At 39.9% G+C, this 16,180-nt stretch overlaps 2 protein-coding genes across 2 annotated transcripts in view; one reads left to right on the forward strand and one right to left on the reverse strand.

The window, feature by feature from the left end:
• The first annotated feature begins 1,057 nt into the window (after nt 1-1,057).
• Nucleotides 1,058-5,814, forward strand: f9a (coagulation factor IXa). Its single transcript, XM_084718904.1, is given in 9 exon segments — nt 1,058-1,097; nt 1,100-1,192; nt 1,771-1,958; nt 2,524-2,548; nt 2,815-2,928; nt 3,661-3,795; nt 3,885-4,195; nt 4,319-4,442; nt 5,156-5,814. Coding segments are annotated over 9 exon segments (1,620 nt in total). The 3' UTR covers nt 5,746-5,814.
• Nucleotides 5,815-9,631: 3,817 nt separating this feature from the next.
• Nucleotides 9,632-16,180, reverse strand: part of mcf2a (MCF.2 cell line derived transforming sequence a) — a 35,426-nt gene continuing 28,877 nt past the window's right edge. Inside the window, exons 24-30 of the mRNA XM_084718906.1 lie at nt 16,071-16,149; nt 14,149-14,212; nt 12,641-12,741; nt 12,133-12,245; nt 10,161-10,273; nt 9,872-9,975; nt 9,632-9,766 (exon numbers count right to left, since the gene is read on the reverse strand). Coding sequence (XP_084575032.1) covers nt 9,726-9,766; nt 9,872-9,975; nt 10,161-10,273; nt 12,133-12,245; nt 12,641-12,741; nt 14,149-14,212; nt 16,071-16,149 — 615 coding nt within the window. The 3' untranslated portion in view covers nt 9,632-9,725. The remainder of the gene's footprint in view (nt 9,767-9,871; nt 9,976-10,160; nt 10,274-12,132; nt 12,246-12,640; nt 12,742-14,148; nt 14,213-16,070; nt 16,150-16,180) is intronic.

The raw sequence follows: 16,180 nt of genomic DNA on the forward strand, positions 1-16,180 counted from the left end.
TATGTTGAATGAATACAAACCCCACATGTGAAGTTACTTTTCATATAAGACTAATTTGGATACCTTTTTTTTTTTACTCAGTGCTGTTGGTAAGCTGTGTTTTTGGTTCTGCAGTGATAAATAACATGATAACATGCTTTATCACTGGTCTCTATCACTGTTGTTGTGTGATGTGGAATGACTGAGGTGTACGTACGCCATCTTGTGGTGAAAAGTCCAAAGTGCATTTTATCAACTCTCAATGGCCTGTTCACAGAAAGATGATAAGAAAAGCTGGATTTATCATGAAAACCATGACTTCAATTAACTTCACAAGTTGATCTGAATATAGTATAATCATAAATAATATTACCAGACTAATTCAGACCCAACTCAAATGATCAAGATAGCTGGAGAGATCACAGTAATTCACAATGAAGAAGATTTAAAGGGACAGCTGTCATGTCCACAGCCACAGAGAACATCCAGCTCATAGAGTGAAAAATAAATTAGTGCAAAGAAAAAGTCAAAACCAAACATTGCTTATAGAAAAACACTGAGACAGTTTCAGTTATTGCTAATCTTATTGATTGTAACTGCTATTATTTTTATTTTATTTTATATTTTTTATTTACATTTTTTATTTACAGTAAAATCGTAATTGTTGATTATAATGCTGTGAAAAGATTCACATTGATACAAGCCTTAGCTCTATATGTAAATCATTAATCCAATTGTGATAGCACAAATGATTCATGTGTTTGCTTTATGGCTGCCTTTTGTAATGAAATAAAGAACATTGGACAAATATTTTGGTCTTTTCAGAGGATGGTATCATCGGTAACCTCAGCTGAACCTGATCAACAACAGGCCTGGGAGCAGAGGTGAAAACTGAGATCTAACTTAACACAGAACCATACAGACTTTTATTAAATCTGTTGACACTGCTCCGTCAACCCTGTTATTGTCAAAGAAAGTCCGGTCTTTGTTCATTTACAAATAAACATAAACACACAGAGTCTGTCAGTGCGTGTGTGTATGTTGACACACAAGTCTTTATCAGACAGAATCAGTGTACATGTGCAAACAGAGGTCTGTACTTTGGAGTGATGGTCCAGTGAGTGTGTCAGAACATCAGAGCTGTTTGGAATGGCACCATTTTCGTTGTTTTTCTTATGTTTGCTGCTTTTGGATTTTCAGCTGGGCTATGGAGGTATTATATGTTTCATCTATGTGAAGCTCATAAATAATTTCTCTGACTTGAGGTTAATTTTAGTCGTGCTGTGTTGCTTTTACTGTGTTGTCACGGCATGTGACGAGTGGAGGATCAACTTTTTGTTAAATTTATTTTAGGGCTGCAACTAACGATTATTTTCATCATCGGTTAATATTTATTATTTTCTTTATTCATCGATTAGTTGTTTGATTAGAAAATGGTGAAAAATATCGATCAGTGTTTCTCATAGCTCAGGATGCCGTCCTCAAATGTCCTGTTTTGTCCATAACTCTGAGATGTTTAATTTACTGTCGTAGAGCATTAAAGAAACCAGAAAATGTTCACATTTGAGAAGCTGAAATGAGAGAATTCAATCAAACCAATCAGTCGATTATCAAAATAGTTTATCACTTTTATAGTTGACAACTAATTGATTAATCGACTAATCGCTGCAGTTCTGCTTTATTTTTACACAAAGGAACATCTCCAAACTTTACATATTTGTTGTTGTCATCTGTGAGATAGAAACAGTTACTTAAGACTGTGGGTCTGTATCGTCCTTTCGTTGTCTCTAGCTCCAGCTCCACCTGCAGCTCCAGTGTTCCTGTCCGGCGAGGCAGCTGGCAACGTTCTGCGGAGACACAAACGCGCCAACACTGGCGTGTTTGAGGAGCTGCTGGAGGGTAACTTAGAGAGGGAGTGTATCGAAGAATTGTGTGACCTGGAAGAGGCCAGGGAGTTCTTTGAGGATGACGGAAAGACGGTGGGTATTTATTTATTTCATTTTACATGTATTAACTGTAAGAAAAAACAGCAACAAAATATACAGGAACTTAGTAGAATCAACTAATCTTTTCTCACTAACTTAACTCAAATATACAAGTTTTGTTTAGTCAAGTTAATTAAACTTAAAATTTCCAGTATTTATAATTTCTAGTATTAATAAATTCACTGGGAGCAGTTTCATATATTGTCCTTGTGTTGACGCTGGAACAACGTAGCTCCAACAGGAGCAGCTGCAGCTGCAAGTTGTTTGTGTGAAATGAAGAAAAAATATAAAAGAAAATCAAATTTGTTAGTAATGCTTGTCAGTGTGAGCAGTTGTTCATTCAAACTGATATCTTAAATTCATGGAACATGTTTTCTTTTGTAGAGCTGAATTACTGTCAAATTTATTGGACGAGAAAACTTGTCTTTTCAAATTAAGTCAACTTAGAATTTTAAGGCAAACCAGACAGTAACTTTTTTATGTTAAATCAAATAGTTTATTTGTACAGTGTTGTTTTTTTCCTGGTTTTACTCATTAGAGACGTTGCTCTGTATTTCAGATGGCGTTCTGGGTGGTATATGTAGGTAAGAACTTTTTAAACAAACTTTTCAACACAAATAAAAAATGGTAAAAGCGCTGCAGTGATGGTTGTGACTTTGTTGAGAGAATTTTCTGTCTGGCTTATTGGACCATGAACCTTTCACCTTATATTACTCGTCAAGATATTTCCAGTTACTTAATTGTGACTTTATATCGTCACTTTATACTTTTGTCTCTGAGTAAACATGTCTTTATAAAAGGACTATAAATGATGACCATATGTTGACGTGCTGTGTCTGGATTTCTTCAGATGGTAATCAGTGTAAGTCCAGTCCTTGTCTGAACCAGGGGTCATGCGAAGACCACGTTGGCTACTACAGCTGCTCATGTCCGTCTGGCTTCACTGGCAGGAACTGTGAGATCGGTAAGTGAAAGATCTGTTGCTCGATTTAAACATGTGATCAAAAGAAATTAGATTTTTATGCTACTTGATCCAAATTGTCTCAGAATATCAGATCAGATCCGATCAGATCTCAAAGGATAAACAGCCAAATGCTTTTTTCCCCTCTACTTCGTTCTAAATTAGATCAATGGCTCACATCCAGACTGTCTGGTTTTCGGTCCCAAAATTAGATTGTTTGTCTTTTTGGATGTTCTAAAAACAGCAACCAGGTGCCCTCTGTGTGACTGCATTTACCTGAATCACACATTTGTCTGACAGAGGAGGAGGTGCACTTAAAGGATAAGTTCACTATTTTTCAAGTCTGTCTTAAAACAAAAGTTACGTATGTTTCTATCATTCCTTTGGGCTGAAGCCTCATTTTTAAAAGATAAAGTTTTGAACACATTTTCGCTCAGAATGTGGACTGTAGATTTTGTCTCCAATGGAGGCGTACGAGGACCGCACCTTTTAATGTCCAGCATGAACAGGAGGAATGATTACATGTTCATATGTGCAGCTGACTATTGTTTTAAGACAGAGTTGTTAAATGTGAACCTGTATCATTTAATCATTCATGGCACGTCTCACAATTCATGTTTGAGACTTGGTACAACAAAACATACAAGAGCTTATACTGTATGGTAACAACATGTCATGGTACATGTATAATAACAGAATGGGTTTTAGTTAATAATATGGGTTTTCTCTCTTCAGTTGTAGAAAAAAGGTGTGATGTGAACAACGGCGACTGTATGCACATCTGTGAGTCAATGGTAACCTTTGGAGCTAAATGTTCCTGTGCGACAGGATACAGGCTGATGGAGGACGGGCTGAACTGTGAACCAGAGGGTGTCAACATCTTTTTTAATGAATTTTCTGTTAAATATCTTATCATATTACAATTCTACAACATGACTCCTCTTTTCTCACATCTCCAGTGGAATTTCCATGTGGCAGAACCGCCCTGAAAGATGTGAGTCCACTAGAACATAGAAGGAGTCTGTTCGGCCGTGAGAACGCAAGCCTGGAGAACACCACCTCAGTGACCAACGTCACCACCGACCCTACATCCCCTCCCTCCAGTACCACAGCGTCTCCTCCAGCAGCAAATGACTTTGAAGAAGACAAGTCCCGAAAGAAATTACCCTTATGGGCGATGCAGAGTGACGCTGAGGCCCCTACCGAGGAGCCGCCCATTAAACGTATTGTGGGTGGCGAAGTGGTAATTCCAGGAGAGATCCCATGGCAGGTATTACATTGAAGTAAAGTGTGAAGAATGAAGCATGTAAGGCTTTGTTACAGGAAATGCATGAGGGGAAAAGAAATGGCTGGTGCAGCATGTTCACAGCTCTTCCCTCCCTCTTTTATTCAGGTGGCCTTGGTAGCTCGTCCCAGTGGTCAGTTATTCTGCGGGGGCTCCATTCTCAGCGAGCGCTGGATTATCACTGCTGCTCACTGCCTGGTGGAGGCACAAGGCTCCTTCTTCATTAGAGTAGGTAAGATTCAACAGCTAGTTTTGCCTCTGCGAAAGCGTGATGGAATATTCCCATCAATAGCAGGAGCTTGAAGGTATAGTTCGGATTATTTGATGTAGGTACTTATCGATAGTCTGCCATAGACAGGTTCAACAACAAAAGGTATTTTAGACACTTAAAAAAGGTTCACCTAAAGAAATTAATAGCAGTTTAAGTGTACACTCGATTGGCAAAATAAATAATTTTACGTTGCAGAACATGTGAGTTGCAGGTCTGTGACTGCCTCAAATTGTTAGCTTGTTTTATTGTGTGGCTTCAGTATTTTCTTTTGTAAGAAAAACAAATTTGTTTGTAATGTTTGTCAGTGTGACTGAATGTTTTGAATGAATGGATGTTTGAATGATTAGAAAATCATTATAAAATCACCTAAACTTCAACTCTTAAAATATTAAGGCAGCCCAGAGACTAAACTTTGTTTTTTTTTTGTTTTTTCAAGATAATTTTTGGCTTTGCCTTTATTTTGATAGTAACAGCTGAAGATATGACAGGAAAGGGGGTAGAAAGAGATGGGGGGGGGGGTTGACACATAGCAAATGGGCCACCCGGTAGTTGAGCCAGTGGCCGCTGCAGAGGGCTAATGATCTCAGTACATGGGGCGCTTGCTTAATAATCTAAAATTTAAAAAAAAAAACTCCACTATAAGTTATATGTGTATGTAATATTTGTACTTGCAGGGGAGCACAACATCTACATCCGTGAGGACACAGAGCAGGATTACGAAGTGTTGGAGGAGCACATACACCCACGCTACAATGCCAGCGTAAGCTTATACAACCATGACATTGCCCTGATTTACCTCAAAAGCCCCATCACCTTCTCAGCAACAGTCCGACCCATCTGCATCGGGCCCAAGGTCTTCACTGAGACCCTGGTGAAGGAGTCCTCCCCGGCTACGGTCAGCGGCTGGGGCCGAACCCGCTTCCTGGGATTAACGTCTGACTCTTTGCAGAAGGTGGAGGTCCCCTACACAGATCGGACAGAGTGTAAGCGCAGCAGCAGTTCCAGGATCACTCCCGTCATGTTCTGTGCAGGATACTATGACGAGGATAAAGATGCCTGTCAGGGGGACAGCGGAGGGCCTCATGCAAACAGTATTCATGACACGTGGTTCCTGACGGGCATCGTGAGCTGGGGGGAGGAATGTGCAAAGGTTGGAAAATATGGTGTATACACCCGGGTGTCCCTTTATTACCGCTGGATAGAAAATGTAATGGGATTAAATAAACAACATCTGGATGTGGATATGGATGATCCTGACCCTTAAACTTAAAGTAACTTTGAAACAGGAACCTTCACAGGATATAAAAAGTGCTTGTTAAAAGATGCTCATTGTTAAAGGAATTTGGCATGCAAACCATGAATCTGATGGTAACACAAATAACTGGAAGGTCATAGGTGTAAACTCTGCAAAAACCAATGTGTCCACACACGTCAGCAACTTATAAAAGACTCTCGCCTCTGACCTGCCTGAGCAGGATGCCATTGTACTGAAAGTTTGTGAAAGCAGTTAGATATGTGACAAAATAAAAACATAATGCGTAATTTAAATTGACGATTAATTGATTAATTGAAGTAAATACATTACAGTTGACTACAGAAGTATACATTGCAAAGGCATAGGTAAAACACCGATATATGGGTTTGTTTTAAACGTTTTTATGTCTTTTTATACTGTACTAAACATAGAATATGAAGTAGATGATATCAAATTCAGGTCTGACTGTAGCAACAACACACTGACTGTGTACAGTTGCATCAAAACACATCACTCCCACCTGCTGGTAAATAAATGTTTTACAAGTGGTGGTATTCAGACGCAGAGAAACTGGATCTTTTCAAATCCAGGTGTCAGCCGTAGTGGAGGAAGTCTTCAGATCCTTTACTTAAGTAAAAATATTAATATCACACTGTAAAAAATAATCTGTTACAAGTAACACAATTGAAAATGTTACTTAAGTAAAGAAGTGCAATCAGGAAAATGTACTGCAAGTATTAATAGTAAAAGCGCTCAATGCAGAAAAATGGCTGCTGTGAGTGTTATAATATTATATTATCATTATTAATGTAAAGCAGAATTTTACTGTTGTAATTGGTTGAGGTGGAGCTATTTTTAGACTTTTTTTTTTTAAAGGACTGCCACTAATGATTATTTTCATTATGCATTAATCAGCTGACCATTTTCTCCATTAATTGATTGATCATTTGGTTTGTAAAAATTCAGTAGTCTCAATAGTGACAAATGCAGTCAAACTTACGCAGAACCTTAAGTGACACCTTCACAGTGATTGATTTGTCCAACCAATGCTACAAAATTCAAAAATATTAAAATAAATGAAAGGAAATACAGCAAATCCTTGCATTTTGAAGCTGAAACATGACAATTATCAAAATTAATTTTCTGTCAATTCCCTTATTGCTTAATCAACTAATCATTTCAGCAGCACTTGTATAAACCGATTAATTTAGTTAATTTGATTTAGTTTAATTTTAACAAACTGTCATTTTATCAACTGTATGTTTTGTGTGCAAAAATATTCATTTGTAAAGTAAGTACTCACTTAAGCTGGCAGATAGTTGGAGCGAAGTAAAAAGTAGAATATTTCACTCTGTGGTGGAGTAGAACAAAGTGGCGTTAAAATAATAAAGACTAATACCAGAACCTCACCTTTATTAAGTTACATTCCAGCACTGCGCTTCAGTGGGCTTTGTGACCAAAAACTTCACAAAAACAGGAAAGTCTGCACAATTTTATTGTACAAGTCGGCTCCCATTAAAACAAGAATAATAAATTAAATCATGGTTTATGAAAGAGAGCAGCATTATTTTTAGCCAAATGTACCGCCATTTTAAAACATTTTTACTACCAAAACAAAATAATTATTGCAATAAATAGTTTATTTTTATTTTATGACTTACAGAACTGAAGCTGTACAAAAAGAAGCCAGTATCGAACAGTGACTCACACAAACCTGCTCATTGTTCAGTTGCCATGCATTTTCATGTTAAAGAAACACTCAGCAACAAGCTCAGGCTACTTGGCTCATCAGGCTACAGAGAACTTAAAGCAGGTTTTTCTTTTTGTTTTCCAACCTGGAAAAAACTGTGCAAAATCTGCAGCATTTGGGATCAAATATTACGAAGAAACAATCTGATTTTGTCATATAAGCTGAAAAGAAATGAACTGGGGTTTTGTTGTGCAAGTCAAGCATAGCTCCTGTAAATATATGGAGATGTAATTTCATTCGGGGCTGCACAGATACCTCACAATATGAAGGAACAACATGACAGCAAAATAAATAAATTAACAACATAGGAAATGTGTAGTGCGCGGCAGCCCCTGCTGCTTTCTCAACTCATTTCCATATCAAACACAGTGTATCAAAGGCAGCCCTCCGACTGGGGCCTCGATTTGATGTGGTAAATTCATATAAGTCTGCAATCAATATTTAATTAAGCGTTCGACACAGAGGGTATATTTCATGTTGGCCGTATGATCCCTTTTAATGGGGAACCCGAGATTAACTGAGCTGTAATGGTGAGGAGGAAACAATCTGCGTCTGCGATGGAGGGGTGCACACAACATAATCTCTCTCCCTTCTCTACGCCGTGACTGACAGTGGGCTCCCCGAAGATCCTGAGGAGAATGACAGTGTTTGGTGCTCTGTGGCTCGAGCCTCCCGTTCGTCTACGGCACACACTGAGGATTACTGCAGCCATCAATCTTCATCATTTCTGGCTGTGTCTTACATTACCATCACTGACACGTCAACCGCTGCCTGCGTGCAGGGGGTATGTCTCCCCTGCCTCCCAAACACATCACACGTTCAAGATAAACAAAGGAAATAACAGCATGAATAAGGGGAAATACATGGTCGGAGAGGTAAAGCGGCAAGCAAAGCACACATTCAGTCACACAATGGGTGGACCTTTCTGTCCTTTTTGTCCGTCCACCTTTTTAAAGTGCCTGTTGAATATTTGTGAGGTCAAGGTTGAAGCAGTTATTTGATTTTGCAAACGGTACATACAAGAGAGGAATAAAAAAGGCATTATGGCATGGCACATTTTGGCATTTTAACTCCTAGACTGTACACAAGAACAGTGCCTTACAGGAACCGTTCACCCCAAAATCTAACATGCTTGTTTTTCCTCTTACCTGTAGCACTATTTATCTACCTAGATTGTTTTGTTGTGAGTTGCTGAGAAGAGATAGCCATACTGCTAAAATGCTCACAGCTAGGTCTGCAGATTATTTTGAGTAACCGGGTCATGATTTCTGCTTAAACATTGCTGTTGAGTTTTTAAATGTATTTTTTGAGCTTTGAGCACCACAAGCCTTGTGCCGTTTAAACCGCATTTCCATCAAAAGTACCTGGAACATTTGGTTTTCTGCGTTTGACCAGCAAAGATTGGGCTGATGTGATGGCTAATTTTACACCTAATTTTTGCACATGACTATACAACAGCTGTCTTCTGTAATTCCATGTTTTTCTGTTGAAGCAAAATGAACCAAAAAAGCAACATCTCTGCTGCCAGTATCTCCAAAAATCTGCAGCTCACATCGAAACAGTCCAGATGGATAAATAGAACTACAGATAAGAGGAAGAACATGTATTTTTAATTTTGGGGTGAACTGTCCCTTTAAGGAATGAAATGTAAGAAAAATACAATGAAGTCGTTCAATGGAAAATGTTGACAGAAAGATGAAACACTTGAGGTACAATAAATGTTAAAAATGATACCTGTACAAAAGTCTCTGCTTTAAGAAACGTTTCAGGCAAATCCTGGGTTACCATCCATCCAGCACGCACTGAGACAAACAGGAACACACACTCGGAGACACAATCATCTCAAGTAGGAGCTGGAATGAAGAAAAATGTTTCACAGATGTCCACAGATTGTGAAATGCTGCAGCAGTGACCTCACATCCCCAAAGTGTGTGCAGATGAGAGCGCCAGAAGGACAAGACACTCATCACCAATCAGAAAAAGAGGAAGACCAATCAGGATCCAGGGATCAGCTGTTGATTGTCCATGAGGGCTAAAACAGCCTCCAGAAAAAAAAAAAAACACACCAGCCTGGAAAATCCGGCCTGTAGATTCCCACATTTTTCTCTTCAATGATTGAACTGTGCTGGAGAAAGCAGACTGGGGAGTGAAGAGTAGGACAGCTATGGCTCAATCTGTTGCTTCTGTCTGTTCACTGTCCACCAGGTAAATATTAGATTCACATTCTGTGCTTTCTTCTCTACGGGGAGCTGAGCTTTCTCGCCTTCAGGTTCCCTGGGTCTGCAAGAACATATATATAGACTTTTAAAAAGAAAATCAAAGTAAAGAAATACTGTGGCTCAACATTTATATTGTCATCTCAGAAGCCCCATGTGTTTTCTTTACCCCCTAGTCTGGAGGAGTGTCCTCGACTGCTGTCTCCTATAATCAGCTGCAAGCTGGTAGCAGCCATGAAGCCCTCCTGTCGTCGACTCAGATTCTTCACCAGCCTGAAGGATGAAGAAAAGCCGGGAAAAGACAAAAGGAGGAGAAATCAGGTAAATAAACTTTGTCGCCAGGTTTAACTTGCAGTTTCCTGCATTTAGCTAAGCTGTACCATTTCACTGATCACCAGGCCACCCTGACAGACTGGTTTACCTCACACACATCATGTGTTGACAGGCTGAAAACTCACCAGCGTCCCTTGTTGTCTTCACACTGCAGTTGGATTACGTCTCCACATTTGATGGGGATGCTGTCGGGTCCATTTTGAAGACAGTCAGCCAAAGCCATGTATCTGCCTGGAGACTAACACAGAGGGGGAAAAGTCAAGTGCAAAAAGATTTATTCATATAGTGGAGACTTGATTGGGAACTTTTCAAAGTAAAGGTTACAAAGTGCATCGTAGTGCAGGATAGCAATAAAATTCTAACACAAATAATATAAAACAAAAGGGCCAAAACAGTTCAGAAAAGTGTGTCTATTGAACTGGATGACCTGGTGGTAAAAGATAAAGTATTCCAAGACAGAAAATGCATTCTGCTTCTTTATTTAAACATGACTGACCCAGTTTACAAACCTTGGAGACTTTAAAGTACTATATGGACACCACAACTCAGAAATATACAGTAGTTAGGGACTTTATCATGTAGAGAACTTGATAAATAGCCAATGAAGAAAGGCCAGCACTGAATTAATGAGCTCCCTGCTCTTAGTCTTTGTCAGAAACAGGCTGTAGCATTATAAACCATCTGCAGTCCAGCTACTTTTCTCAAGCAAGAGTAAAAGTAAGTGTTGTGACCGTAATTCAGGTGTGAAGACACAAAAGCAGAGACTAGTGTCTGATGTTTTTGCTTGTTTATTTTATTGTTGTGTTAATGGATAATTTAACTAGCTAAGGGGCAAAAGTGGAAAATGAGCCTTTTGACCAACACTTGCATATTTACAGTGATGTTAAGCAATGACTGATGTTCCTGTGGAAAAAACACAAAAACAAAATCCAAAAGCCTTGTGCTTGTAAGCCTTCATCAAGTTCCATTTTGCAACCATGTATGTCGTGAGGATGTGGCTGTGAAATTCAAACCACACGGGGAAGGCCGTATCTAGAGCCACTGTTTGGTTTGTCTGTTCTAGGCTACTTTAGAAACGTGGCAGTGCAATATGGCGTCTTCCGTGGAAGAGGACCCGCACTCTCTGTAGATATAAACTGCTCATTCTTAGGAAACGAAAACATAATGATTCTTATTTTCAGTGTTTATACAAAACATACTTCTTACGTCTTACACACTGGACCTTTAATGTTAATTTAACATTAAGCCAGAGTTGAAAATCAGTCTTTACATTTACTCACATATTTACACTGAAGTTTAGCAATGTTCACTGTCCAAAAAGATATTAACAATTAAAAGTCAGAAATATTTCTTAACTCACAAAAGGAGTGAGTCCAAAAGTTTCATAATATGTGTGGAAAAAGGATCAAATGTGATCCAACCGTATTATTAGTAAAAAGTACACGGAAAACAATACGCCAATGTATAACGAGATTACGCTGTACTTACCTTTTTGCTTCTCAAAAAAACAGACATTATATACAAAGATTATATAAAGTAGATTGGTTGAAGTCATAGTAATAAAAATAAAACAAACTATTTTACATAGTAGAGTGCTGACAGTACTAAATATTTAATATTACAGTTAGGGTTACATCCTGAAATGCTTTGGTTTTTGATGGTTGTTAATTTATTTACTACCTATTTATGTTTTATGGCGGATGCTGATTTGCAACACCCATCCCCAGAAGGGCTCCTATGAAAATAAGAGATTGAAACAGTGAGATAAAAAGAAGATAAACTGAGAACAGATGTCATAAAGCCAATTAAAAGCTAAGTACAGAGTGATGCATTAAAGCACAAAGTTGAAAAAATAAAATAAATATGAGTACAGGTTTGTTATTGAATTACACTGTATTTGGTAATTATCTTTAAAGTATTGAATTTTGCAGGCCATCTCAAATGAGTAATCAAGTAATACCAGCAGATATTCTCTAAAAGGCTGATTAGCTCATTAATTAAACAAATATATGATGCACAAAGGTCAGAAAAAGCAGAGGGGATCTTACTGTTTATCATTTTTTGCCTTATATCTAATGTGACAGTATTCGTCCTCACCAGCTGCACCAGAACCTCCTCCTCTGTGTCAGATGGGTGGAAGGCGTCCCGACCTCCAGGCCACTCCTCCAGACCCTCGCAGATGTCTACCGAGTGATGAGCTCCGGGCCAACCTGGGTCACACACACGGTACTCAGACTGTTACAGGTACTGATGACTGCTTTTTATCTACTTTACCTTAAAAGCACCATGTAGATACTTAGTAACTATATCGACATTATAAAGACCCCTTGTCACTTACTGGGAAAGTAACAATAACGTAGAATCAAAAGCTAATCTCAGTAGTTGGACCTTTTTCCCCCAAATTCCTGGATGTACCTGGTTCTTCAGGTCAAAGTACACCTGAACTGCTGAGGATGGAGAGGTAAATATCTACATCAGTTAGATATTATGAAAACAATCAACAACAGCAGTGCAAACAAATCAATTTCCTCATAATTTTCTGTGATTTAGTTACTAAGTATCTACTTGATTATAGTATAAATGTGTGTGGACAGGGTGTACTCACTCCTGCGGTTGTGCTGGTGTTTAGGGGAGTGAAGCTGGGGGTCTGGACTGCTTCTCCCTGACTCGGTGTCCTCTGAGCTCACTGACGCCCTCTGCTGCTTGCTGGGGGGAAGAACACAAAACAACAGCATCACCAAATGCTGAACGCAGTCAACAGACACAGCCGGGCAGACGTTATTCTCAGCCACACAGTCGAGGGTCAGCTCTTATCCAACAGTATAGCTGGCCCTGGATGAGTGCCAAGGAACAACTCTGTATTTCTCACACAGCCACGACCATTCAGGCACTAGCCAGACAGCAAGACACAGCACAGAGCAGCCATGTGCAAGCTTCTCTGCAAAAGTGGAAAGTAGGACTCACAGACCACTGACACGGTGTCCACACGCATGTGTGTCAGCTCAGGGGAAGATCTGGTCTCGATTTATCAAGATCCAAATTTAGAGATTTGGTCACCATTTAATTGCTGAGTAGGGCTGCACAATTAATTTATATATTATCGAAATTGCAATATGGCCAAGAGTGATATCCAAATAGCAGAAACTAAGGTAAAATGTGCGACAGAACAGTTTTACCATATCGTGCAGCCCTCATGATGAGTAATGATTTCTGGGAAGCGAATTCCACAGTAGTTTGATTAGATCTCAAAAAACGAGCCCCATCTTAAAAACCAGCTGTCATGAGGAAATTAAGAAAACTCATGAGATGAAAACCAAAACTTTTCTTTTTGTTTGCCCTTTGCATTTCATGCAAAATAGCAAATCTGAGATGCAGAAGTAAGAGCAACTGTTTTCAGATACCATGTTAGAAATGCCATGGAGGAGAGCTGCTCAGACACAGACCTCTCAACGCAGCGAGGGAGTGAGGGGGTCAGTTATGAACCAGAATGGAGGCTTTAATAAAAACGGGGTTGCAGGTGACGATCAGTATGCAAACACAGCAGCTCTGGGGTTTTGGTCTCCGAGCCGGGCCGGGTGGGTCATGCCAGGGCGGGGCGAGGTGAGCCAGGCTGAGTTTACCACTGAGCGTTAGGGCAGGTCAGTGGCGCTGGGGGCGGTGGCGGGGCCGCGGCCGGGGCCGTTGCCGGGGGCTTCGAGGACGGGGGCTTCGGGAACGCAGGCACAGAAACACGTCGGCCGACAGCGAGACAAAGTCCAGCCCCGGCAGACAGCCCCTAGGAACCCCTCTGGACGGCCGCATGCCCCTGCAAGTGGGGGATGGGAGGAGTGGGGAAAGGCAACCAGACAGCAGTGGACAGAGTGGGCGGCCTGCACCCGTTCTCACACACCGCTACACACAAAGCTTCTACCACGGCAACTTGAAATGATCTCATCACATCCACTCAAGCTGTGCTCAGATATGAAAACTCAGCAAATGCAGATAGTGGTGCTGAGACTGCATGTGTGTGTTTTGCATATGCCTGTGTGTTTGTATGTTTGTGCTGTAGCCTACAGTCATGCGCTAAACACACTGATGTAAACACTGTATCTGTAAACATCCATAGGTACTGACCTCTCAGTGGGTGGTGGAGAAAGCGGCATGTGTCCGACCATTTGACCATGTTGATATGCTTCATCTGTGAGAAGAGGGAAGCAGGTAATGTAAGAAGACACATTTCATTTCCTCTGCAGTTTTTTTAGTTAAATATTAAAGCTGGGGTAGGCAGTTTATTTTTTACATTATTGGGCAAAAGTTCCATAACAACAAGGCCTGGGCAATATAGCTGAAAAATCTATCATGATAGTGAAGTTTGGTACATATTGTGTACTCAAAAGGTAGAAGTAGCTAAGGTGATAAATTGTTGTATTACTGGTCTTAGTCAGGAAGGTATTCCTGCAGTTTATACACAACTCTGTTTAGATAGCTGGACATCCATCCATATCCATGGTCAGGGTGAGGTGGCGGCTGGCTGAGCATGACGTCCCTCTTTTCAGCAACGCTTTTGAGCTCCTCCAGCTCTGCTGGCTCCTTTGGACACAACGAGAGAGCAATTCTACTCTCTCCAAATGTCCAAACTCTTCATCCTCTGATAGTTTGATAGTTTAGTTAGTTTGATTTTAAAAAAAATCCTAAAAATTGCCACCCCAGTGAGATAACCTGTCCCTATTTATCTGCATTCATTTTGCACGCCATTGTCTCAGGTGTCATTCACGCTGTTTGTTGTCAGACAGGGTAACCAAAAAAAACACACACCCATGAGATGATTGGCTGTTGGTGTGTCACTTAGGAATATGACAGGCTGTTGATGAGCCAAGGAAGGAGCTCACGTTGGGTGTGTCTGTTATGGGCCAAAATTGACTCACATTGAGGGCATCAAATTTTGAATTTTTATTAAAAGCTAAATATAACAAATCTATAATATGACAGTGGATATAGAAAAGAGACAAGTGATGAGAAGAAGACAGCACTGTGAGTAAGTGAGAAGAGACAGGGCTATGTGAGCATCACAGCAGTGTGTGTGTCAACTCCCTGTTGGATAGAAGAGAGAGTGAGAAAGTGCAGCTGATAGAGTTTCAATACTGTGAAAAAAATAATATCGAAAGGTTTTGAAATATTTAATATCAATACATATCAATGCTCGCTCCATTATCAAGGGATATGACAGGCTTTTGATGAGCCAGGGCACGTTTGTTTTATACTTTCGTTTTCATTTAATACATTCAAGTGAAACTATTGAACATTTTATCAAACTACTTTCTTATGAAGCGTCAATTGTTAATAGATATCGCTGTATCGCCCAGGCCTAATAATAACCATTTCACATAATGTAATCCATGTGTGTTACAGAAAACTAGACTTCTGCTCCTCCTCTTGGCTGTTTTCAGGATTTAGAAAATCTAACCTGTGACAGGAGATGTTGGCCAGTCACAGGTCACAAAGACAGTTGGTTGCTGAGTCTCAACCCCAGGAAGAGTAGCTGCTGTTACAATACAGCAGTTAACAGGGATCTAATAAACAATAATTCCCAAAATTTCAGTATTAACCAACCTGGGAGTGAGACTCAACAATGAACTATCTTCATTCCTGGGACAATAAATACTGACTCTCTACCAACTTTTGGGAAAAGTATATAGTAAAGAGAATCAAAGCACAAACTTCTACTTTTAAGTTTCAGAGCTTCAACCACATCTCATACTCTCTGGGGCCATGAGAAGCAGTTCAAAGCTCCAAAACTAGAAAGTCGACCTTTGCACTTAAGATTCTCTGTCCCGTATTCTTCCTCTTACCTGTAGTTCTCTTTATCTATCTAGATAATTTTGGTGTGAGTGGCCAAGTCTTGGAGATATCAGCTGAAGTCTGCTTGCTTTTGAATGTAATGGAACTTGATGGCACTTGGCTTGTGGTGCTCAAAGCATCGAGTTGATACACAACTGACATTACAGGTAAGAGGAAGAAAACTTTTTTTTTTTTTTTCAGTTTAGTTGTTCTCAGACCTCTGAGCAGCTTCTGCTGGTTGGTCAAGATCCTGCGAAGCTCATTGAGCCAGGCCATCTTCACTTCCACTGTAGGAGCCTGAACGACAACAGAAACAACACAACAGACG

This window comes from Lutjanus erythropterus, chromosome 5, assembly GCF_056507025.1.
Source record: "Lutjanus erythropterus isolate fLutEry1 chromosome 5, fLutEry1.hap2, whole genome shotgun sequence".
In the NCBI taxonomy this organism is placed as follows: Eukaryota; Metazoa; Chordata; class Actinopteri; order Lutjaniformes; family Lutjanidae; genus Lutjanus; species Lutjanus erythropterus.